This window comes from Tinamus guttatus, unplaced genomic scaffold (genome assembly GCF_059628265.1).
Source record: "Tinamus guttatus ecotype Peru unplaced genomic scaffold, ASM5962826v1 Tinamus_guttatus_pri_ptg000033l, whole genome shotgun sequence".
Lineage (NCBI taxonomy): Eukaryota > Metazoa > Chordata > Aves > Tinamiformes > Tinamidae > Tinamus > Tinamus guttatus.
In genome coordinates, this window is record NW_028288567.1 from 2,968,838 (window position 1) to 2,995,871 (window position 27,034).

Genomic DNA, 27,034 nt, shown 5'->3' on the forward strand with positions numbered 1-27,034 from the left:
CTAATTCTTAAAGAACTATGACTAATTTGTAAACTTCTCTGGGAAGTTTTTATACTATGTTGTACCTTTTCCACAAATCCGTAAATACCTTCCATGACCACCAGGCCTATGAAAACATTTCAGAAAATGTTTCAGAAGTGGGATTGAATCGGATCAAGCCAAAGGAAACAGCGTTCCCATCTACCTGTTTGTATAAACTAGAATTGAATGTTCTGTAATGTGTAGAATGTGGCCATTACCTGAAGAAAACAACCATCTTTAAGAAAACAGCAGCAACTTCTGCTGGATATTAATTAATAACAAAAAACGTTCGAAAGCAAGGATTAAAACAATTCCATGAAGCCACCAAGAGCAGGGGCAAGAAAGAAAACGACAGAAGATGGATAAACTCAAGGTCACAAACAATTATCTTCAAGAAGCACCTTAAGCAGCTGCTCTGCTCTCTAACCACCACAGACTTTGATGAAATGGCATCTGGACTAAACAACCTTGCTTCTAGCTGGCCAGTAAATGCTGGTGTGTTTTAGAAGTTGTATGCTCAGCAATAACTGTTGTTGGTTTCCGAAATTTCTCATAGAGGAGTAAATCCTTATTTCAGCTGAGGTTTACACTCTCGAGAAGAGTTAGGAAACAAACAGCTTCAGCCCCAATCTGAAGAACTAAAAAATACAGCACAAAGTCTTGTATCACGCCACATCAAAAATGTGACAGCCATTGGTTAGACTATGGAGAAAAACAAAACAAAACAAAACAAAACACAACCATACTCAGTAGGAAAAAAAACTTTGGTACGAATGTGAAATAAAACATATTTAATCATTTCAACTTGCAATGACTTTAAACTATTAATACAGCTATTATGTGCATAGTTATTGCTTTCAGGAAAATGAGAACTCTACAGTAGTTGCCTGCTTTTTAATATAACTACTTTTTATAGCAAAGATTTTAAATCTGTTATTTCTTTTTTATTTTTAGTAACAGTGCCTTTGTTATGCTCTTATAACTGTTAAATATTATGAAGAAAATATTTCTATGATCCACCAGTTGAAACTCCTGTAGTTCTTTGAGCACAAACACACCCCCCAAATATAACATTTCATCTTGGCCAATTTAGAAAGACCATGTTAGCCTCAATTCCTGAATATTTTGTTTCTTTCTTCCTTAGTTTTTGTTGGAGCCCAACTGTATTATGAGGATGGTTTTAAGTCCATATCCCTGAGATAGTTACTACGGGTACATTTTCCAAATCCTGTTCTCACCCTCCAGTTAGGACACATGAGCTTGAAAGGCTGCAGGTGATCAGCTGGAGAAAACTCAAACCAGTGGAAGCTGTGAGTGCCACATATCACAGTGCTTAGAAGAAGGGAAGCATGAGAAACATTTCAACTTCTCTTTCAATATCCTCTATGAAACTCTACCTCATTCCCTGTGTGAACCTGAAGACAGGGAAAAGTATCCCAGTGCACACAGAAAACTCCTAGAACAACCCTGCTTCTACTCTCCCTAAACCATAGCCATCATTAGCAACCATCAGAAAAACAAAAAGGCCCATTTGGCTGTTTTTACAGGCTTTTCTCAGTGCCAAAATAGCCAGGCTGTGTAAACATTCAGCAGTTGACACTTGATGAACTTCCAAGTTATGCCTTTGCGGAATAGAATTAAAACCATCTATTGCCTCTTAGCTTACTTCAGTTATAACAACACGACAATTAAAGTGGGTCTGAAAAGAGGAGGGGAAGAAAGGAGGGACAGGGCAGAGCACGTTCATTTTTATCAGGCACATGAGCAGAAATACACATGCAAGTATCCCTGTCTTAGTTTTGTTTCTCTGTGACGCTAGGTTAGTCATTTCTTTGCACAGGATGTGGCCTTATGTAGCCCCGCTTTTCAAAATCACATTTTCCATTCCCGAAGACTTGCAGTCCAGTCGTTGTAGGAGACATCATAAAAATCATAATCTTCCACATGAAATTATAAAAAAGAAAAAAGACATTATGAACAATTTACCACTGTATTACTTCAACTTTATGTTCACAGCTACTATAATAAATTTGCACTAGGCAGCTTTGTTGCACATCTGAATCTCAGATATCTCCTGCTGCAGAACTGGAAGCACTACTCCAGAGTCACGGTGTGACCAAGAACACATTGGCCTGCTAACATGCACATCCTGTACTCCCAAGAGCTGCTCCTGATGGCAGTTCTAGTCTTGATGTAGTGGGGAAAAAAAAGAAAGTTCACATTTACTGTACATTTGGTGCCGAGCTAATTGCATCAGGTCAAGACAAGTGCCTGACTGCCACTTGCATAACCCACTGAAGAGTGTATCTAAGTGTGCAGGTGTGGTTAGAAAAGCCAGTAAATTCCTGTCCCCAGGAAACTTCTTTCAGTAATAGAGAAATCGGAGGATATACAGTCAGTTTAGAAAGAGAAATATTCAGAAAGACACACTCCATGCAAAATCACTAAGTATCTATTGTTGACAAGAAGATTCAGAATAATCTTTATAAATTAAAACCTGGGAGAGAGACATCAAGTATCGACTTGGTGGAGTTTTTTTTTTTAATTATTTTTGTAAGTATCATAGCAACTTTCATACATGGGCTACAGAAACCCTGCAAGATTCCTATACTTCTCTCTCTCTCTCTTCCTCTGTGCCTAGGACCACTTACAATTTTATAAGCACCATACCATCGTATCTTTAACTTTTCCTATCTAATAATAAAGTAAAAAATAAAAGGCAGAAACAGAGAATGCAACAAATTTCCATGAAAAATATTTTGACCAATAACAAACCATCTTACTTTTAGATTTTCTTATAAAATTTAAAATACACTCTATATCTCAAAATACCATTTTAATCTCCAAATAAATATTCAACCAAACATACCAAGCAAGCAGAAACTTGACACAGCATACTCAGGATAGATATTGGAATCTAATCAGAAAAAAATATGACTAATAATTGGTTACGGGTGACTCGTTCCAGCATTTTGTATCCTGCCAGCCATGCAAGAAGTTTAGAGAACAACTCTCGCCACCAGAAAAGGCATCATGTAATTTAAGAGTTTCTCGAGAAGAGATACTATCACCTCTTGAGTACCAGAACAGCCCTGTATATCTGAATTACGGCCAGGGAATAACGACGTTTGCTAAAACATTACCATACTGCCAGAACAGGGAGAGTGGGAGGACTCAGCTTCCAACACAGTTCCTAGACAAGACAATTTAGAGCAAGTTGTATCTGTTCCAAGACTGCAAAAGCCAAACTAGTCTTCAGCTGGCCCCTGCGTTGTGAAAGATACTGCACTTCCACGTGTTTTCCTCTGCTCTCACCAGAAGACTCAGCTGTAGCTGTTGGGTCATTAGTACAGCTATCATGCAGGTGGAGAAAACTATTGGATTTTTTTTTCTTTTTTTTTTTTTTTTTCCTAGTTCATTAGTTACAGATTTGTTTTCAATGCAGAAAGAAAAAATCCTGGAAAAGCCCAAAGTTTTTCCAGCTTGACGTGCTGCACTACCCAGTCGTGTCATGCAGTGTCAGCAATGTCAACAGATACCTGCCACAATCTGAAGTGATGCATCAGAGCGGGATTACCAGGATAAATCATGCTTGTATGTACACAGATCACAGGCGGTGCAGTCAGCTGCTCTGCATTACAGTGTAGCTACAGGATGTGCAGATTAGGACATAACGTTCAGAAGCTTGTTCTCGTTTGGGAAGTGCTTGCAACCATAACTCAATAGTAAAGGGCTACGGTGCAGTTATAATGGCATAAGCCATCATCAGGGAAAAATACAAATCGATCAGTGCCAGCTATATTAAAGAAAGAGCATGCATCTGTCCCCAGTCTCATAAATTTAGTGGCTGTTGCAGGCCTTTTCTCCATCCCACATTCAGTTTATTAATAACAGTATCTACCATAAATAATAATAATGCAGAGTAGTTTCTTTCAAGATGAACACTCTTATTGTCTGTTGATCTTCTCCCTTATCTCTTACATTTTGTGTATATTCCTCCTGCAAATGGCAGGGGGGAGTGGAAGAGAAGACCTTTAATTTATTGTTTGAAGGTTATGCCCTTTAATTGGAAACAGTGTGCTATGCCAAGGAAGTGGTCCACGTAGGCTCCCTGAAATATCTGTGCACCTTAACAGGCATGCTAAGCTTGTACAAAGGAAGCACAGAATTTACATTCTACTGCATGTTATAAATAAGTAATAAGAACAGATTAGAATTATGCATTTACGCCTACTAGTGAGAGAGAGATGCATAATTCACAAGTGGCAAACCGTTAAGAGACTGTGGAATTTCATCCCAACCCTCTCCCCTCCAATCACACACATGTAGAACATGGCATATTTTTCACTCCCGCGGCCCACAAGTGGCACACCAGGTGGAAGAAGTTCTCTTCTCATTTTCCTGAGCACTTTCAAACTCAAACTGCTTAGTTCTCTGGATTTTTCCTATGGCAACTATTTTTAATCATGTTGTAGTTCTAACTACCATCTGTTTATCCTGCTTCAACCTCTGTCGGACAATGTCTTTTCATAGCTAAGCTAATACATGTACCTCTCTTTTTTTCCACAACATTAATTCTGCCTTTTTATTAATCTTTTGAATTCTTCAGCGTTCCCTATTTTGAGTGTTCCTTGACTAACATTCTATGTATTTTATATTTGTGCATAAATTAAGGCAAAGGACTTCAAATACGCAGGTATTTTAATTTCCAGGCCAATTTAACAGTTTTAAAATGCCTACGTGACATTACAACAATGATATTAAATCCTAACAGCCTTACCACACAAATTCAAAACATGTCAGTTGAAAGAAAAAATAATACTTTCGCCCTAACTTTTAACAACACCAACAGGCATCACAATTATACAAATATGTAGAAGAAAATGATTATCCTTAACTTTAGATGTGAAAAGGCTAGAACACCCGTTCATGAGAATATGCAAACTTCCTTTTTCAGATGGATTACTTAGTTACTATTCCTTGATCAAAAAACAAATGGCTATCATTAAAATTAAGTGATCATAAATAAGTATCAAAACTAACATTCAAAATGAATCATCTTGTTGGATATAGTATAAGGCATCATTGATTTATTTGATCTAATTCTCTATACCTTACCAACTAAAAAATGTAAACACTCTTCCTAATTATAGCCTTTCACTTAGTACCAGCAGAAGATGCCTAGGTTATTACTGCGTACAAACTGAAGAAAAAAGATACTTTATTTGCCCCATAAGATTACAATTCATCCTACAAGTGATTTAGAGGTATCAGTAAGAAATTCAAATTTCAGAGGGATGCCATTGACATTCTCTACTGTCAAGGATGGCTTCTCACTACTGACTGATTTCCTTCTACACTCGTCTCCCGGAACTGCTGCGGGCACATTCACCACTCACGTAGTCTCCGCGTGAAATCAGCCAGTCTGGCCAATGATCCTAGATGGGCAAGCGAGACCACAAGGAGGAGTCGGAAATTCCAGCGAACTTCTGAAGGTGCCTCCGAATAACCATTCCCATGGAATAAATCCCTACCTGGAGGAGGCACACACAGGGTGTGCAAGGCCACCACTGCCTCTAACAAGAAAGCTTTCAACTGCTGGCAGAGCTTCCAGAGCTTCCAGGGCAAAACCCTCCACGTGAAGGATATGCATTTAATCATTTTGACCTGTCCAATACTTTTTAGTATCACAACACAGAAATAAATTTAAGTGAATGCAAAATCCTGTGTACATCGACACAAAATCTGGAAATTAAGAGCAGGAATATTTAGTCTGAACATAACACCTACATTTGAACCATGCTCTCTTTTAGCTGCCCCTGCTACCTATTCAGCACTTATTCTAACAAGTATAGCTTATATTGACTAGATAAATCCTAAAACAAGATATTAGAAGCGTCCCTCTTAAAATATTTGTATAGAATTATATATAGCATCGTCATTGATGGAAACCACAGATGTTCGCAGAAAGAACATAGGTTTCATTGATTAAATCACAAATTTAAATTAGAAACAGCCAGTGATATATTTCCAGATACAGAACAGAGGCAATATATTATCACTGGTATAAAAATTCACTTTTCCTCAGCTGACCATTTATTATCTTACATCTGCAGACCTTGTGCGATGCCAGTGTTTACCAAAATGATTGAACAGCACCATTACTAAATTGTAAATCCAGATGTTTATTTACATGCAGCTGTAAACAGTCAGGAATGCAGAAAAAGAAATCAATATTATAAATGGAACTTAAATGTGCAACCACAATAAGGGAACATGGTATAGCCAAAGCAGCCATTATTGCTGTAATGATTTTGTTTCTCATTCACCTCTGCAGTCACTTTAAGACCATTTGTCTAAGTATTATTTAAAGAACAGTAATCTGAGGTACCTCAGATCCAATATTTATGTTCACCTAACTTTTTTACCAGTTACTTTCTTGGGGATGCACATGTTTAAAGCGTTACCACATTTATATGGTATGAATATAGCTCTCCAGAGGAAAATAAATAAATAAATAAATAGAGATCCTCCAGCAGCTTTCAAAGCCAAACTGCAACCTATGTAAAATGCTTCAATTGGAAATAGACTGCCATTAAAATATTGTATTTTATGGAAAAGTAGGGAAAAACACAATGGAGCTCAATACTGACTAAAAGACTATTATGCTTTATGCAAGTCCTTTAGGTGATCAGTGTAGAAAGCCTCAAGAATGCCTTCAGTGGTCTCTGTGATGTGATTTATGCTCCATAAACATTTTTACATAACATTGGAGAAAAGGGAAACAAAAAAAATTGAAAATACAGGAATCGTTCTCCAATCATTCAAATCAACATAGACACAAACTTGATTTTTAAAATAACTACTGTACAGTCTTGTAACATTCAGTCATGTGTTGTTCACATACAGGACAGAACTTGTGAAAGATAAAACATTCTGGAAAGACTGCTAGTAACTTAAAAACAGATGAAACATTTTGAAAATGTCAGTTTTAAGGAAGTCATTCTCAGACTTCTTGAAATAACAGGTCTGAAGAACACCAAAGACTCATCTTTTCATATAACTGTCTCAGTATAACTTTTTTCATATAATTGTTACAAATATTTAAGCAATCATTAATGACTCAACTCAAGCTGGTAAAATTTGAGAGAGGAACATAGCTGGAGACCCCAGACAAGCATTAAGTGCCTATGATTTGTCGTCATTCATTCATATTCTGCTGGTGCTCATGTGATGTTGGAATACATCTGATACGTAGGGGAGGGTGTGCACCTACTGCAAACTAAACAAGAACACTGGCTCTACTTTCAGTCACAGCAATTACCCCAGCTGATGAATAGAACGACACCGTTCCTAACAGCACTATGGAAGACAGTATGGATCTAAAATTTGCCAGTTTAGCAGACCAAGCAGTCAAGGGGCTTCGGTCATAAATGATTTAGGAGAAAAGTATTTTCCAGCACATAAAGAAAATCTCAGAATGAAACTTCATTATGCATCTTAATTGTAAGATCAGGCAGGTTGCCCACTTTTTGCAAGCCCATTAAGTTATGGCTAAGTGAGGTATATCCTTATAAACAGTATCAAGGGATTCAAGCAGAAGCTGCAAGTTGGCCTCAATCCATCTATGCAAAAGGTATCATATCTTTATTTACATGAGACCAGCATTACCTGTAACTAAGCACAAACCATACCAAGGTGCCAAAATGATCCTGGCAAAAATCCTTTTGGGAAAATAGAAATGCTTTTCTGTATCTATACATGTGTGCTCCCCAAGTTAAATATGAAACCAAAAACAGTTTTTGAATGGAAACAGGAAACAGTGGTCACTGTGTGACAACAGCTCTTTTTAAGAGCACTTGTATCACCAACATGGCCCTTCATGAAGTCAAAATACAGAGAAATAGACTATGCCCTTCAGAAAGCCCAGAAGGGAGGTAGGTAGAATGCATGAGTTTGGAGGCAGGCAAGATGCATGAGATCGGGTGACTTCTCCCAAGGAAGGCAATACTCCAGCAGAAAGAATCACAAAGTGGCAAAACAAGAATTTGCTGCTCTCTGACAGCAGTGCTTCTGATGTCTTGGAGAAGACCTGCAAATCCATATAACAGCGCAGAGCACCTTCACGATTTATTGAATGTGTTAAGTTTTAGATAAGGCCCTGGCATGAATCCCATTAGAATTCATTGCTATATGATGCAGTGCCTTATATTACATGATTCCAATTACTTAAGACAAAGGTAACGACTAAAACAGACCCTTTCAAACTCCCCAAAGGTGAGTGATTTCTGACCGCCACACGAGACAGATTTACTTCTCGTCTCACAAACACACTGCGCACAGATACACTCTAATATATTCTTTGGAGATATTCTTAATAGACATTGATAGTAATATGTGGACAATCAGCACTGACATTTCTGAGGAAAAGGCTGCATTTAAATTTATAAACTCCAAAATATACTTGGTTCTAATCAATCTCTCTCAGTACACACTATCTTTTGAAGCGATCTCAACATCTTTAACTCTGTTCACCAGTCTATACAGCTTCTACATTGCTTTTCTTCTTTGTTTAAAACCAGAAGACAATTCCATACTGTCAGAGGGAAGAGGAGAAAAAGAAAGGTCTTTTGCAATTCCACACCTATTAGCTTTGGAGTAGCTATTTGATCCAGTTTGCACTTGCGCATACAAAAGATTGGGAAATACCAATTCCTCTCATTTTATAATGCATGTTCCATTTTAATTTGGGGAAAGTGCTACTCCAGCAACCTGGGCGCTCAGCAATTCCAGCAGGGTTAGCGTGAGTTCTCTCCTGGCTTGCTGTGTTACCCAAATCTGATCAAAGGACAAGGACTCCAGAAGCTCGTCCAGCTGTGGCTTTATAATGACACCATTAGGTTTTGCTCTATAATCAAGGCCTCTAAAAGTCTCTGTAGCTTCAGGCTTAATATCTGCGACAAGGTTAACTGAAATCTGCAGCAAGGATAACTACTTTAGCAGATTGTATCAGCAGGAAATATTTAAACACTATTTAAAAGGATTTTAAATAAGCAGATTTTATTTAACACTGCACTAATGCACTGCAATAGAAAAGGATACAGCAAAGCTGCTACAAATAAACATAATGCTTTTACCCTTACCCCAAACTCCCCTCCCTTCTCAATTCCCCACATCTGTACTATTAAGGCCAACAAGTGGACCAGATCCCTCTATCTGAAGCTGAAATACTGAAATGCCACACTCAAGACTCATTTGCCCTTTGGTTTTGTGCCTGCTGAATCTGCACTCTGGGTCTGCAGAATTAGAGTGCTACTGGTCCCTGGCAATGCCAGTGTTGCCAGCCCAGCAGTATCACCAAATGCTTTTACCTTCTGCACAACTTGGCAAGGCCCCTCCGTCTATAAAACTGGAAGGCTCTGCCCTCTAGTGCCAGGTGCATCAACCTTCAAGTAAAAAGGTATACCCAGGTCAGCAAAAAGCCTGCAGCAGTAGATGTTCTACACCTACCACCCTGGAAAACTCGTATTCCCTATGTGCCTTATCATGCGGGTGTGTTAAGTCATGTAAGAGCAGATTATTGCAAGAGTCTGCAAACAAGAAAGAGACTCTGGTCACATCTCTTTGGGTCACACATGAGGCTCACACTGCTGTACAGTAAGTCTCCTTCAGAGCAAACTCAAGAATTGTGAAATTCAGAGTTGTAATAAACATTTATCTGACACCAGCACTACATTGGACAATAAACCACTCTTCCCAAAATATCCTAGTGGAAAAATGGCTTTGGTTTATTCTGGTATTTATAGGTACTTCACTGCAACTTGGAAGATGGGAAATAATCCCATACTAGAGGACTAGACAATTTTTTCTACTGTTTATCCTTTAAGGAAGAAGTTCTCGCTTTTATCTTTGGACATGTCCTAAAACAAAGGAGCACAAATCTTTAGGGTAGCAAATCATTTTTTTAAACACTCCCATAACTCAGAAATATTTGAAACGTAATCATAAGAACAGCAGTGATATCTTAATAAAACATAAGAAGCATGGCTTTCTCAGTGACACTTTTCCTTCCAATTATCCTCTTCACTACAAGTCTTCTGTGGGTTTTCTCTCATTCAAATTGTTTCACTTTACAATAAGTACAATACTGATTTCAAGACAAATTATGTTATCAAAGCCTATCATTTAAAATAAGGAGTACTAACCACAGGGATAAAAGCAATAACAAAAGGAAATAGAGACCATTTTTAAACTAAAATGTGGTAACTATGTGTGGCAGTACACAGTTTATATTATAACTGCTCTTGGTCAATAGCAAACACTAAAACACAATTATTAATTTGTGTTCTACATTTTATTTCAGATATGCTGAACTCAATTTTCACAAGCATCAAACACCTGCCTCTTTGTCAGAGAAAAAGAAAGCTCCCATGTTGCCCTCCTGATTTGGTAGGATCAGCCCTTCAGCACCCAGGTCTAGTGCCAGTTTGAATAATCCAAATCTTAGTTCATGTTCTTCGAATAAAACGTGAAGACATAACTGTCTCATCTTACTTTTTTCCAAGGATCTCTTTAATACCTCCCTGGAAAACTGATCCAAAGCTGCTTGTCATACACACAAGAAATGCTTACTAAACTTGTGGGGAACATAATTTAGATTAACTCTATACTGGCTTAATTCAGCTGAGGATCTGCCCCTTGCAGCAAAGCTAATTTCACTCTTTCCTGAAATACTGGAAAAACAAGTTGGCACAGAAAGATCAGTTTATTTCAGCTGAGTATTAATAAAAATCTCTTCCTTTTAAAGATTCATGATGAGAACCATTAGAATCTACTAAGGAAATTATACGAATGCAATTTGTTAATATTGTCAAGTGCCAAATGCTGCAGAAAAGGTAGGCACATACATCCAAGTGCCATATAAAAGAGCTAAGAAAGTTTTACTGATATTTTATATTCTAAAGATATCAACAAAGTTGTTCTCCTTTGTAAACAGGTTAGGCAACACACATCTGAGTCTGCCAAATCTGCAGCATTTAAGGAAAACTTAACATTTTGTTTCTAATATTTTTTCAGAATGTGTCTTTACAATGATAAGGTTTTCACCAAAACAAAACTTAACGTATTGCTCACATCTGACTGATACCTGTCACTAGAAATCTCTGCTTATGCCTTTCTGCATTTTAGATTGTATCGGCATCATCAACTGAGGGTTTTGCTGTCTAATACTTTCCAGGGTAATATCTGTCATCTTTCATGTAAGCATGTGGGAAAATTTCTGAGTTTTTTGTTTGTTTCTGTTTTTTTGTTGTTGTTATTGTTTTTTTAATCAAACAAAAATCTCAAAACCATTAAGAAATCTTGGCATTTTAAAGTAGAAAGTTCCAATCTGACTATGAGCTTTTGCATGTCTGTACTCATTTTTTCCTCCCCACAGACCTTCCCCTCCCTCAAATTTTCCTAAATCAAAAGCCTGTGAAAGCACAGCATGTACATGACTTGCATTAAGAACTTGGGATATACCCCTAAAAGTTACTTCATCTCCTCACAGCCACTGGCTCATCTCCTCACAACACTTGAGTATTTTGGAGAGTGGGACCCTTGCTGCAAACTGTTTTCCTGAGCTCCAGCTTTGGAAAGATGGGTTACAGGAGCTCCTGCACTCAGATATAAAGGAAAACAAGGGTCTGGATTCACTCAACCTAAATTCCAGCTAGGATACCGAGCCGCATATTTTCTCCTGGCTTGTCCTAGCCCCCTGGAGGCCATTACCTACAGGCGACACTCAGCTTTCCCTGTAATTCAGGATGTGAAATGGCACCCACAGAGCATGAAAGAACAGCACAACAGAGGGCAAATGTGGAAAGGTGAAAAGCAGAAGAAACAGTGGCAGCTCAAGGCAGAGGTGCTGGGGTGCAGGGGCTGACTAGTTTTCAGTGCTTTATTACCCTCAACACAGAAACCAGATTTGTCAATATGGGGAAAATAATTAAAGACACTAATGGATGATGGATGCCTAATGGATGCCCCTTTTCAGTGTGGTAAAGTGTACATTTGCCATATGTGCTTTTAAAGGGTTTCCTTTTTAATTACAGCTCAACCCCTAGAGATAACAAACACTTGAATTTCCATGAAAATCAATGAGTATTTCAAGCTCTCCACAACTGTCAAGAGCAGGAACAAAGCTAACAATGTATCTGCAGTTATAGTGGTGAGAAAACATATCCCCCAGTCAAGTCATGGACTAACTAGCGTAGGCACAAACCAATTACACTTCCCATGGTCCAAAGTGATACTCAGCAAAGCACCAATTTTTGAACAGAGGCCTTCTTAAAAATAAAGTTTTTAAACAAAATTGAACCATTTCAATTGACACAGCATTTCAAAGTTTCAAAAATCCTTCAATCTGCAACTTTATGGTATAGGCAACTAATTAGAAACTCAGCTGTATAATTATTAAATTAGGAAAATCATTTTGACAAATGAATAGGGAACAGATGTCAGAGAGGATGAGGCTTTCTGGCTAGGGTCAGTAGCATATTATTATGAAGTAAGTAAGTCACTAGCAAGACGTAGATGAAAAATAAGGAAAAGAAAACAGAAAGCTGGGAAAGAGGGAAAGAGATATGTGCAACTCTGAAAAGTGAAATATTCCTCTTTTCAATGTAAAACTGCTCCTTCAGAAAAGAGTATTATGTTGCACCTCTTTTAACAAAAGTCTACAAAGAAAAGAAAATTTGGGCTCTAAAAAGAAGCAAAAATAGTTCAAATCACAAACATACACAGATGACCCAAATCCCAACCTGCTGGCTCAGACCCCTCAGGCAAAGTGAAAAACTGGTAGCTCAATAAAATGGGGCCAAAGCAAAGAGCCAGATCGCCGCTGCATGATCGGAACGGTGAGCACGGGGGCCTGCCAGGCACGCCTGCACAGCACAGTGAGAGCTCATTCACCACCCTTCCCCTTGAGGAGCTGGGGGAAAAAAAGAAGCTCCCATTAGTACCAACGTAAAGCAAGCGCTGACGAGAAGATGCAACACAGAGATAAAGAGATTACATCCTCCTGAAAATTAGAGTACTGGGAGAAAATTGGGATTACAGCTCAAGAGCCTTGCCCGACTTGCAGGCACTACACTTGAGGTTCTCCGAAAGCCGGTAGAACTGCCATCCCTACGTCCACTTTTGCTAGACTAGTTGTGCAGTGTGTGGGCAGCCAGGATTCAGGGGCTGACATTCTTCTCTCTTCTTATGCAAAAGATTGGCTGGGAATAAGCAGCAGTCTCTGCTCTCATTTTATCTTAGGTCTACCTTAAAAACAAACAGACAAACACACACACAACTGAAAACTAAGGAACTGAATAGTAATAACTGAAAGTTATGAAATGCTCAGTTGGAATAGAATTATCAAAGTTACATTAAAATAGACAAATTATTTCCAGATAGAAGCAACAAAAGCTCTGCTAGGAATTTTATGTATCAAAAGAACTTTCTGTTTACTAGTTTAGCTGAATGTAATCTGATGCAGCTGGAAAATGCTCTACATAGTCATTTAAGATTTGCAGGGTGGGAAATGGGAGAACCAAATCCTCAGCCTTTTCAATTTGTCCTACTCTTAATTTCTAGAAGCACAACTATGATTACCAGTTGATTCCAATTTCTATTAATAAGCATACATTTTAGCTATGGGTCTCAATACCATCAGACCTGAATGCAAAAGCAAACAAACAAAACTGCATTATGCTGAACACTCCCACAGACCTTTTATATTCATCTTCAATATAGGACTAGGTTGCATATGGACACACCAGTAAAAACACCTGTGATGAACTTTCAATAATGATTTTAATAAGATGAGAAGCACAATTATTTCCATTTCGAAATTTTTAAAAACAGTGTTTTAGGGTGGCAATAAGAGATTAATGGAGATCTTAAAAAAAAAAAGATAAATGACACTACAAGAATACCAGAAAACTGAAGGAAGGAAATTAATTGAACCTAGACTATTGATAAATAAATATATTTTTTCATAAGAAAAATGCATACTAGTTTGAGCTTGAGCTGTCATTATGCTAACCTATATTCTATTTTTCATATTATTAGTAATACATAATGTGGTAGTTTATATTCAAAAATAAAACCAGAATGTATATACCTTCTGTATTTATCCAGAAATACACTAAGGTTACTATGGTTACGAAAAATCCATTACCTTTGAATACAGAATGAAAAAGTTTGACTTAAAGTGTGCACTATTTATTACAGCCATCATCAACAGCCTTCAGGAGGTTCTCTAACTGGATTCATTTTTCAGTGTCAAAACTGACCCACCACACCAGTAGCTTATGGACTGTGCAAGGCAAAGAAATTTGATCTATAAAAATTTTTAAATATGTTTTATACTAACGTGAGATGCAGAAATGGCTTTGAATTTTAAGGCTTTCATTAAAAAAAAAAGTATGGCCTTGACATCCTTTTTCTTGATTAGTCGAAATGTTTTAGTTGTACATATTTACATGCATATATTCTGATTGGACCAGAGTAACAAGTACATTTTCCTGTGATAATTCTAATTTTTTTTTTAAAAAAGGTATGAATAGTTTTGATCTGAACAAATGATTTGGATACCTAATTAAACTATACCAGTAAAGTTAAAATAGGAAGTCAGAATATTACGCTTCACTCTATTGCCAAATAACATTCATATAGCTCTGATGTAAAAGTTTAAGAATACTGAGATAACCTGACTATTGACAGAGATTGTATAACCCACTGAAAAAGGATTTACGTTATGCACTGAACAAGTGAATTAAACAGAGCTGCTCAGAAAAGCAGCACGATGGCTTGCTAATTAAGAATGTCCAAGCACAACAAAAAACTATTAAAATTTCTGTGTCATATTTCTTGTTTACAGTAATTTACAGTTTGCCTGTTTTGAGAGCTGAATGTGCTTCCAAAAAAAAAAAATCTATAAAAATTCTCAAAAAAAAAATGAGAATTTGGGTTTGGAATGGATACAGCCTTTTTATTTTATTTTTTTTCCTGAAATGCATTTGAAATACTTTGCCTTAAAAGCTTAAAAGCAGGCACTGGTGTGGTCACTTTATGCTTGAAATAATCCAGCTGTTTTTAAATAAGGACCTCGAGGTAAAATAAAAGTTAGCATGATGGGCTGCAACCCAGGTCCATGTGGGAGCAGAACTACTACTTAATTTCAGCCTCAGACAGGAAATATCTTGAAGCCTGACACTGAAAGCCAAGGCACTAACCTCATCAATACTATCATGTTAACAGAGGGCTCAACCTCACAGCTCGCTCCAAACTTCCTAAATCTTCCGTATAGCCTCATTACTGGCTTACTCCACCTTCCACTGGACGCTGCTGACTTTCTAGGCAGGGAAACTCACAGTAGCTATGCAGCAGCCATCCAACATGGTACCTAGCACAGAGCTCACCTTTTACAATGTCTTTGGTTCCATTCCCAGAATAAATTGGAACTCCATTCAGATATAAAGTATACTGCGTAATGATACCATTTGGCGTTTTTGGCGGACTCCAACTCAACAGCAGCGATGTGGGAAAGGATATTGCTGTGGGGGGCTGCATATCTTCAGGGGCTGGGGGAAAAAAGAGATTTAAGAGATTATAATGCATTTATATATATATACACACACACACACACACACATATATGTATTTATATATGTAAAAAAAAACAAGCAGCAACTGAGGGTGAGGAGGGAGAGAGCCTTAACCACCCTCTTAAGGTTTCACAAAAATAAATTGAAAGCAGCTCAAAAATTGTTGAGTCTGCTGGAGTAGTATATAAGAGCATTTTTGGCTTTTCACAAATAATATATAATTTTAGTGAGTAACTACTACTACTACTCATTGAAAAATATCAACATTTGAGAGCTCTTCTATAACATGAGCGGTTTCCTAGCCAAACAAACTCCTGTGAAATCCAAGAATATACGTTTTGCTCTTTAGGACAATAACTATGCTGATATGACTTGATCTTTCCCAAATGATAATATTCAAAAGAGGAAGAGGGACATGATTTCTGTACAGCCCATTTTTAATACAAGCTTATTTTTCTTTATTGATATTTTTATTCCAAAATACTTTATTCTACTTGTTAGTGCTGATGCTATATTATGCACTTAGCCCTTATTACACATTTTTAATTCAACAGTTAACAATGTTTGTAGCACACAGATTCTGCATACATAGCACACCAAAAGTTGGCAATGGGTAGTAATGCAAGAGGGCAGTTCTCTCACCCTTCCAGTGAGCTGCATCTTAGAATAAGCAACAATCCCACCGAGTACTGCAAGGGGAGCAGAACTCAAGCCTTAATCCGCGAGGAATATCTTGTAGTTTACAAGCTCTGTGTTAGCAATTTAAAACAATAACTAGCCCTGGCTGGCAATGTGAAAACAATGTAAAGTAATGAATGTTTCAACAGGGAGGCAGGGATAGCTGGAGGGTGTGATATGGTGTCTTATGTATCATCAATTCACCATTACTAAGAGCATGTAACAAGAGCATTCGAAAATAGAAACTCCACACGTTGACTTTTTGTTCAGTTCTTATGAGAGATAAAAGAAAAGAGATAGAACATGTTCCCTATGGCTTATTTGATCTTGGGGGTTTAAAAAAAACAAAACAAAACCCACCTCTCTTCTTGCCTAAATCTTCCCAACATGACAGCACATCTAAACACAGCAGGTATTGCTCTGAAACACGCTTAGACCACATGCCTTAGCAAGCACATTTACAAAGCTTAGAAAATCAGATATAAGCTTTTTTTTTTTTTTTTTTTAATTACTGTATTACATCAAAAGTACATATACAATACAACTTTTCAAGTTTCCCTCACAGGGTCCATTACCTATTTGGCTGTCAGAGGCTTCATGCTTCCACTGATAATGCTACCAAGCAAATTCAGAGAGTTTATTTAGGACTTTCAACAGGCAATAACTGGGTTTTGATTTGACTGGTGCTGGTCATAACCGTTAACATGCTCACATCAAAATTATGTTTCAACAATATCAGACAGCTAACTCCACTGGAATAGTTCCTTGCAGGCATATCCCCTTTGGTAACAATTCTTTATTATTAACAGTTCCACACTTTAACATTATTTTCATCATTACGGTTGTATGTCATGCAAAATCATGCTAAAATTTTATTTCTTTTATTGAGTACTGCAGTAGTACCTAAACTACAAGAGAAGAAAAAACATTTTTAAAAAGCCTTGTTAAAAATGCAACGCAGAGTTACCAGACAGGATTATGGGAGTCAGGGAATTTTGAAAACTACATCACATCATGAAAGATGAAATACTGTTCTATAAATACAAGTCCAAGTCCTCACTATGCTACTAGGATAAATTTGGACTAACTGATGCTTTCAGCTTGGAACATGGCTTTGGAGTGCTGTGACCAGGAAAAGAATCCGACTTGGACTTCAACTCAGAAGGGAGTTATAGAGGATACAGATCTTTTGGGAACAGCTCCTCCAGTAATTGAGGTTCATTACTTAACAAAGATACTCTTTAATCCCCAAAATCGTAACATATTTTCTCTTTCCTCCCACTTCAGAGTTTAAGTTCAGCTTAGAAAATACTAGTTTAAGCTTGAGCACAACAAAACATAAAACAATTTACAAAAGAACAGAAAATATGAACAGTGATTAATAAATAACTCAATTGGTATTTGGAGGTTTCATCACACTGAAATAATTGTTGCCTATTCTTGGTGTTTAGCAGTTAAAAGAAACCACGGAAATCAACCGTTTGATTCTCAATTTCATACTGTGCCATACAATCAATTCTTTTTAGTCAGACTGTCTCTAGATTTACTTCTGAGCCATAGTAAAATGAGGAAGCTTTCATTAATCTTTCAGATGCTTCATATTAATGACAAGGCTCTTGCATGAACAATGTAACAGCAATTAAAAAGCCCATTAATCTGCATTACAGCTATTAAAGATGCATGTCATTAAAGGGTATGGAGTTTGATTCATTTTCACACCCCCCCAAAAAATGGAGCAATTATGGCCTGGCAATGCACTTTGTCATCAAATTAGGTTGGGGTTTTCCAGCAAATGGCTTTGCAGCATTTAGCTCTTCTCCTGTTTTATTATTCATGACTGAAATGTGGAAGTCAAGACCTTTGAAATTACTTTACCTTCTTGTGGAGTGGAGATGTTCAATGCATGCAAGCTCTCAGTGCAGCCAGCCAAAGTGCAAGCAGTTAGGGTTACAGCATAGTTTGTGAAGGGATGCAAGCCTGTCAATATGCCTGCAACAGAGGAAAGCAATATGTTATACATGTCGTTATACATGAATACAAAGACACAAGTCAAAAAGTAAAATTTCCATAACCTGCTTCCACTATCATGGATGTAAAAGAAAAATAATTTAAATTTTTATTGCCAGTATGCCATGATTTAAATTTTGAAAAATAAATCGGCATTTTATGACATTCAATATACTACTAATTCAGCTAAGCTCCTTTAGTTCTCCGCTATATTAGGGTGCATATCTTCATATAATAGACAATCAGGTCATGTTTTTTCATAGTCCCTCTCTTATCAAATTAATTCTGGTATACATTTTGCCTTTCCAAGAAATTCTCACTCTCTGCCAGAACCTCCACGCCTCTAGCCCTATTCCTTCATAAACTAAAATCTCTTCTGTGTATGAAACGTCCCACTTGTGTTCCTTTAGTGGTAGTGCTTGCTATACTACCACAGTCACGTAATTCAGATGGCAATACCCAAAGATTTAAAAGGGAAAAAGATTTGTAAGCTTGTGCTTTTTCAGGGCCTGCTGCTATTAGTGAAGAAAAGGTGCTGGATTCCAACAAAGAGATTAGCTACATGTCACACAAGTTTGGTTTCAGTCCCAGAGTGATGAAGCATAAATGGTCATCCTGACACACTGATGCCACCAAAACAAAACAAATTATGAAAAATACCTTAGAAACAGATACAACACATCACTCCTTATTACTTAAAAAATAAACAGAGTATCAGAGTGAAATATATGGAATAATTGAAAAATGCATTAATTTCTATGCAGCAATTTTCAAAACCACCAATTTCAAAGTAAGTTGGACAAGAACCTACAATACAGATAATATAGAATGAAAAAGCAGAGGTAATTTAAAAGAAGGTCAATTCATTTCAAATTTCATTTTGAGCCATGTTCTCACCTCTACTATACGGCTTTTAGTAAAATCAATGGATTATTCAATTAAATATATATGTATATATTTATGGTGCAAACTACGTTATTTAAGAACTGTCATAAACTGGAATGCCACAATACTGTGTTATTGCATAAAGAGCTTTGGAAAAACTGGCACCTTAAAGAACCATAATTTTTGGCCAAATCTCCCTTAGTAGAACTATAGCGCAAAATCCTTCAGAACACAAAGAGGAAAGCAGTCCACAGCAGTCCACTTTTCAATAAATTACTAGCCAGAATGCAACACACTGTTCACTTTAAGCAGAAATCTTTTTCCCCTCATAATCCACAAAAAATGTCTTGAGAATTTGATGTGGCATTATTATATTATTTTTCTGAGCAGGACGAACAATTAAAGCAAATCCAAATATTTTTCCATGTGTTTACTAGTAAGTGTATTCACATAGAAAGCGAGGTTACTGTTGACTGAATTAGTAGTGTCTGTGTCCTCTTGGAAAGGGGACATTGCCACTTCCGACTATCTCTTCACGTGTAGGAAAATTCAAAGATGTAATGGTCACTAGACTGTAGTTGGGCTGAAGTAAAAATGCTTATCAGAATCAACTTTCTGTAGCAAAGTTTTTGATTTTGCAAATCCTCTGTTAACACTAGAAAGTTGTACTACTGTCTTACAAGTTAATGTAAATAATGGAGGCTGGATTAAGAAGGCTGTGTCAGACAATACCCAAGCAAACTTCCCTATAAACTTTTGGGGCAGAAGGCAAATATTAAGGGCATTGAATAGGCATAAAATAGAAAACAACGATATTTCAAAGTGTTAGGATCCCTGTAAAACAGGATTACTGGAATCTACTTAAGCCTTAAGACTTTGTATACACAAAACATTTATTTCTTATTTATTTCTTGATCATAAAGGGTTAAATATGGGAAAGTACAAAAGGTGTTATTTGAGTTGCCTTTAGCAAATCAACCCTTGCAGAAACAGAACCCTCTAACTATGACATTTTCAAGCTCTTGGTTGAGAGAGGCATGGTATAGTATAAATTCTATCTCCCTATTCACTCTACTGGGCTTCAGGATGCAATTTAGTTTTATTTGTGCATTTAGCACTTCTAGGCTTCTTTTCTCATGAAGCAGTGAATTAATGCTCCTTAATGCTCTCATGGAAGATATTTAGTGGGGTCACCAGTGGCTTCAGGCATTGGGAGTCACGGCAGTACATACCCAGAAAGATGCCCATAGCAGGGGAGGGTTTTGAGTTGGGCTGCTAGACTGCGCTTTTTACTTTTGACACAGATTTTTACATGATGCATCTGCAATGGAATAGGCTTTCTACTGTTATCCAGTAGGTTTGTGAGAATGTTAACGGAATAAAATCCTTTTGAAAAATCAGGTATCTTTTGCAATAAATAAATAAACAAATAAAAATATTCAGCAAAGGCGGCAACTGCAAATATACTTTGTTTATTTCATAATTAACGTCTTTCATTCACACACACACACACACACACATAGTCCGCATGATTTTTTCTCAACAAAGAAAGAGATGTGCTGCATAGGTAGGCAAGAGAAAGTGCACAGATTTTATTTACATACTTCAGCAAACTACTTTTTTCTCAGCTGCCAACCTATCTGTTTGGCCAGCATCCACTGTAATCTGTTCTCCTTCATTATGTTAATCTGTGGGCGGAAAGATTTCTGTCATCTTCAAATCGCTTGTACAGCAATGGTAAACACCTTGGCCTGTCTGTAATTGGACAGGTGTCTGCATTGGTGTCAACCGGCTTTTAATTCAATTAAAGAACTGGCTGCTCTGCTCTCATTACCCACTCATTTCCTCTGCACTTTTAGTCAGTCAGTGAAATTTACACTCAGAGCCTGACTATCTAGAGTACAAAGTCAGCAGTCCCATAGCAAAGATCATCACTGATGTACGTGCATTGATTTATTGCACAGCAAAATAAATTTTGCCATAAAAAAGCCCTATGAGCCAATCAAGACCACCAACATTTAAAAAAAAAAATTCTTACTCCCTCAGATTGGCATCTCTTGTCTATACCCGATAACTGATGACCTGATAAGAGGCCATAAGGCTTTCCAAGAAAGGATGATAATGGAGCACAGTTCAGCCACATGTGCATATATTCTACTATAGTTAACAGGTAAGAGGTAGATAAATTGTTGATTGGATTAGGAGACAGAAATAGAAGGACACATGAATATCTAAGAGTAGAGTCAGCCTTCCATACTTGGGATGGGGGTCCTATTCATTCAATATGCCACTACAGAGTAGCTGAATCCATCTAGACTTAAAATTTATATTATAGACCACATTGCAAACCTTAAAATCTGCATGGGGAATAAGAGATTGTAAATCATCCTAACACACCACTCCTATCTGCCCACTTAAAGAACCTTTGGAAATAAATTTAAGTTCTAACACAGACATTTTGACACAGTGACCCCATGAAACTGAATAATGTCATTTGTTAAATTTGAATGTAAAGTTAACAGTCTAAAAGAGTGATCTGGAATCACACCTAGAACATTAAACCCTCTCTATATGCAAAGCTAGTATTTAATTTTCTACATTTTATTGAAATGATCTTTAATTACTTGTAATATTTAAAGTTTTAGAGTCGTTTCCAACTAGTGAAAACACCAGGCTTATTCCTGTGGATAAGGGATAAAAACATTGGTGGAGAAGAGTCAACAATGACTTGGTGGTAAAATGGATGGGTTGACAGAGCTAGTTGCAGAGCTGTACTTCCAATCTATTCATCATACTAATGCTTATGCATTAGTATACAAAAAAGGATTAAATATACACCTTTTACCATTCATTTGTCCATAAAACAAAAATCATTTTCTTCAGTGTATCTAAAAGAGAGGTCTCATACTTCTGGATAGTTCAGCCAGAGTCTAATACTCTGGCAGATTTTGAGTGGAAAATAGTATTTGTCGCTGAGGAAAAAAAAAGTTTTACCCTAATGTGTGCAGGTTAATAACCTGTTCACAAATATTTTTAAGCATATTGCAAGGCAATGAATGGTGTTATTTGAGTAATTTCCTTATCTATCTAAAGGAACTTCATGAAAATAGTTGCTTCTCTTTCCCAAGCTTCTGTCCTGTCTTTTTCCCAGAAGTTGCTTCAAAGCACCACCAGGTCTCCAGAGATGAAAACACACACAGTGATAACTGATACAGCTTTTATTCTGCATAATGAATTGCACCCAAAAATATAAATCGAGGTGTGTTTTTAAAACACATTTATTAAAGGAGCCTTCCCATAGAAACAAATCAAAACCTGCTCACCCATACACACAGCTCGCATAAAAAGCTATTTACTCTTATAGCTGCAACGCGAATATTAAAGTTCTTTTCCTCACCCGCAAAAAAAATAGTATTCAGCTAGGATAGTAGAAGAATAGAATTTTGAAAAGTTAATCAGCATTATAAAAGGTTAAATTTAGCTAATTTTAATCATAATTAGGCACTTCTTTCTCCCACAGCCTGAGAATTCAACCCTACCAGGATTACTACTGAAAGTTAAGATTTCCAATGCCAGCAGCAGAACTAACCACAAAACTACTATTTGTTCCATGAGATGAAAGTACTTTTTGCAAAGGAACTTGAAAGATCATTTCTTTGCCAGATTTTTTCACTGTTTCCTCTCTATTCCTCCACCTTATAAAGGCCTGTTCTGCAGTACGCATGCTGCAATGTTTGATATTATAGAGATGTCTTAACTCTTGTCTAAGCAGTTACGAACGTTACCAACTCTCCCCTTCCCCCAAATTCAAAGGCTGCATATAGCCAACTTGAATGCCTGAGGTCATGCAGCATCTGTCTAACAAAGTCACTTGTGTGTCGAGATGCATCATTGCTAACCTACACTTAATCACAGTTCACTGACCAGAAAAGGAAGTCCTCAACGGACTTTGTGTTTTCAACAGATTGTAGTAAAAACTGTTTAAGTACATGTGTCTTCTGCATATGCATTCCTGGACTGAAATGCTGTGCATATCAATCTGTCACATACATCTGCATTCTTAAAGCATCTTCTACCATAAGCACAGTATGAGTCATAAAATTTTGAAGAATTACTGAATAAGAAGGCACTTGTTGCAACTCCTTGGCTCATAAGAAAAACAAAAAACAAAAAAACACTGGATGTAGTCTGGTTACTGGATCTCTCCAGGTGAGAAAATGTCTTTTCAAACAGAAAATTTCCGTAAGCAACCATGCACAAGCACCACTGGCCTTGAAGGTGCAGTTCGTGTTGCAGTACTTCAAGGAGGGCTGTTACATTCCTCATAACACAGAACACCTCCCTGGCTGCCTTAAGTAGCAGAAATTGATTTCTTTTTTATTAATAAGAATATTGGTATGTAACTAAAGGTTGATGCAATTTTGATGAAGTGTTCAGGTTTACTTAATCAGAGAATTTACATTTGATATGAATAAATTCATACAACAGAACTGGAGTGTAAACAAGTTTCATTTAGGTCTGAACTCAATCAAGTTAGAACTCAAACACCAGTTGCTGATTTGTAGAAGCTTTGGGGGCACAGACAGATCTATAGGCTGCCCTATATTTCATAGCAGAAGCGAACAGAGGTGTGAGCAGAGGCTCAGAGCGACAGACCAAATCTGCAGTAAACTGTGGACAAACAGGACCCCAATGTTGTTTGCGTTTCCCAGAGTGACCTCAGGCTTCGCTTGTTGCCTTCCTTTCACCGGCAGATGATCACTAGGCCTCGCTGCTGTCACCCCCTTGCTCCGGTCGCCCACCCCAGCGCTGGGGGGCGGCACCGTGTGGGCCCACACCTGCAATGACCCGGACCCTCTCACTGGGGCTGGGGCTGGGACAGGCAGGTTTATGCGTCAGGTGCAGCCCATCTGGACGGCTCACACCAGCCCTCACCGTGGCCTCCCTCCTCATCTCAATTCGACAGAGCTGCTCCCACCTGGTTCTCGGAGGCATTTGCCACTCTAGCAGAGCTCTCCTTCGCTCTGCAGTCCCAGAGGGCAAGCCCAGACCTATCAGTCACAGGCAGGAGGCTTAATTTTCTCTTCTGAGAGCAGCCCTAGCTACAGCACTTTCAAAGCCGAGGCGTATGCTAACCACTTTGATTAACCATATTAAATCATTAAATTAACTTTTCCTGAGATATTCATCTGCAGAGCATAAAAGACTAAAAGGTGAAAAGTAATTATAAACACATGTCAAGGGAAGGCTGGAACAGCGATCATGGACATTTGGAAGGAAAACCAGTGACAACAGTTTTCACATTATCACATGTGCAGCCACATCACCAACACCTGGCTACTGCAGTAATGGCCTGCAGCAGGCAGGATGAGCTACAGGAATGGTACTAAAGAGAAGTGTTTTAGGAGTACCAAACATTTCTAAATTCTTTTGAAGAATATTTTAATTAATTACTATTTGCAGCTGCCACTAGTTTTCTTTGTTGTCTGTAATTGGGAGCTGCTAAAATTTGCTGTGAATCTCCTGAATTCTATGATGAGAATGATTTGAAACATAAAATATTACCATAAGGATTTGATAATAGAAGCATTTTTGTGTGGATAGATAAATACAAAAGCTTACTTTTATCTGAAGGCTGAGCTGGAGCAAGGAACCATTGGTCCAAACAAGACGAACACAAAGAGAAGTTAAGATTTTCTAAGATCTCACTTAGTGAAGAATTTTCTCATGAGCTATTTTGTGTATCACACTGTGAAGTGTTTGTGTGCCTTGTGAGAACTAATTGATAAGACATGATCACCTTGCTAGATTAATCTTCCAATAGTAAAACTTACTAAGAAACATTAAACAAGACTGAAGCCTAAACCGTTTCCCCCTCTGTTTATTGAAAGGCCAACAGTGAAGCGGCTGAGCAGAATGCACACTAAATCTTTGCATAAGCTCAGACACAGAGATTGACTCACAAAGCAAAATGTTGTGATCATCTTCCGAAAGCAGCCTTCCCTGCTTAGGCACAGAAGGCAGCTTGCAGCCAACCGTATCAGGAACCACTGAAATAAAGGACCATTCCACAGGACATATGAAAAAGATGATGAATTACTGGAGAAGTACTGAATATTCTTTCCTAGGAGGAAGGTTAAATTTTTTTAAAAAATTAAAATATTTGTGATTTTGAAGATGACAAAGATGAGATTTTGAAGGATTTTTGTTTCTGAAGAGCCAGAAGCAAGCATTTGAGACTGCATGATTATGCTCAATTAAAAACCCGCTTTACCTTAAATATTTATTTTTTTACTTTAAATATTTAGCTACTTTACCTTGATAGAGGTGCAACAGGATGTTTTGAATTTGAGACACACAGAACAGGCTCTTGGGGAATGGGTGATGCTGTTAACACTTTTTTGTTACCATGCTCCAGTTATGACTTAGGACCTTACTGCACAGAACAGATCATGGCAATCGTTCAAAAGAATTTATAGTCTAAGCATAAAACAACACACAACAGACGGGTATAAAAAGGCATGAGGAAAAAATAAGATAAAGGGGAATGTCAGTGCCCTTAAATAAATTTGCTAGCAGCTGCTTAAGTGTAGTCTAGGCTATCAGGGAAGGAAATTTAAGGAGAGAATGGAAAGATACCCAAGGTTTAACTTCAAAGCAAAGCTAGTGGCATTTACCCCACATGCCAGTGAGGAGGAAAGCACAGAAATGAATATTAAGTAAAACATCTCAGCAATCAGTTACATAAGAGTCTGACAGTGTAGAGGGGCTTGAAAATGAATTGATACTGATCACTCTCAGAACAATATTGGTTAAGCCACAAGAACATACTTGCTATCACATTGACAATATTTGAAAGGTTTTGGTTCGCTAGAAGTTACAAAGATTGGTTTCTTTGAATGTACAAGGACTTTTACACCAAGAAATAAAAGAGGTATGCAGCCCTTTCCTTAGCTGCAGAAGGGAAGGGGGCTGGGGAGAAAAATAAATACTATCCAATTAAAGGGGAGAGGAAGGTCTTCCAAGTGCTTTCACATATTTTGTCCACAGTGAGTAAATATGCTGTATGTTAAATTAGACATTTAAATACAGCTTCATTCCTAGCCTTTCTGGACCATAGGCCATTAGAGGTAATGAAGGATTAATCAGTGATCCCTACTCCATCAGCAGTATTTCAAATATTCTTTAAGGGTGTTTACAGTTACAGGATTTACAGTCTCTTTCTGTTAACAAATTAATAGGAAAAATAATTCCTCACAGCAATGCCAAGTTTTAAGCATTTCTTACCTGCTTGCACTGCAGAAGATCCCAAAATGCAATACAATAATCTGACTTCAGAGTCTCCAACCACCAAATCATGTCATGATATTATAGCATTTTCCATTCTGACCCATTTCACATCCTGATGAAGCTGAATACATTCTAAGACCTGTATACCCTTGTATTGTGCAAGAGTGGTAATAGTCTGTTTTGAGAAAAAGACTTTCCAGCTCCAACGCTATTGCTTATAATTGTTTATGAGGCTTATGAGGCTTAATAACCTACTTCTGATCTCCAAATATAAAGTTTGTTTGACTAAAACTAAAACTTTCTCAAAATTGATAAAAGTGAAATTGATAAGCAATACTCTAACTATCCATGACAAATGGAGCACAATTAATAAGAGAATAAATAGGGAAAATAAAGTAGAATTATTTCAATTTCTAACAATCTAGCCATTGATAGTATTCACTTTTCACTTTTAATTTTCTTTTAGGATCACATAAGAGTCACTGCATTCATGAATTAAACACAAATATTTGCAGA

General features: G+C 37.4%; 1 protein-coding gene across 1 annotated transcript in view; it reads right to left on the minus strand.

Annotated features, from left to right (window-relative positions):
• USH2A (usherin) overlaps positions 1 to 27,034 on the minus strand; it is a 356,467-nt gene that overhangs the window by 185,700 nt on the left and 143,733 nt on the right. Inside the window, exons 30-31 of the mRNA XM_088531950.1 lie at positions 18,212 to 18,325; positions 15,474 to 15,635 (exon numbers count right to left, since the gene is read on the minus strand). Coding sequence (XP_088388076.1) covers positions 15,474 to 15,635; positions 18,212 to 18,325 — 276 coding nt within the window. The remainder of the gene's footprint in view (positions 1 to 15,473; positions 15,636 to 18,211; positions 18,326 to 27,034) is intronic.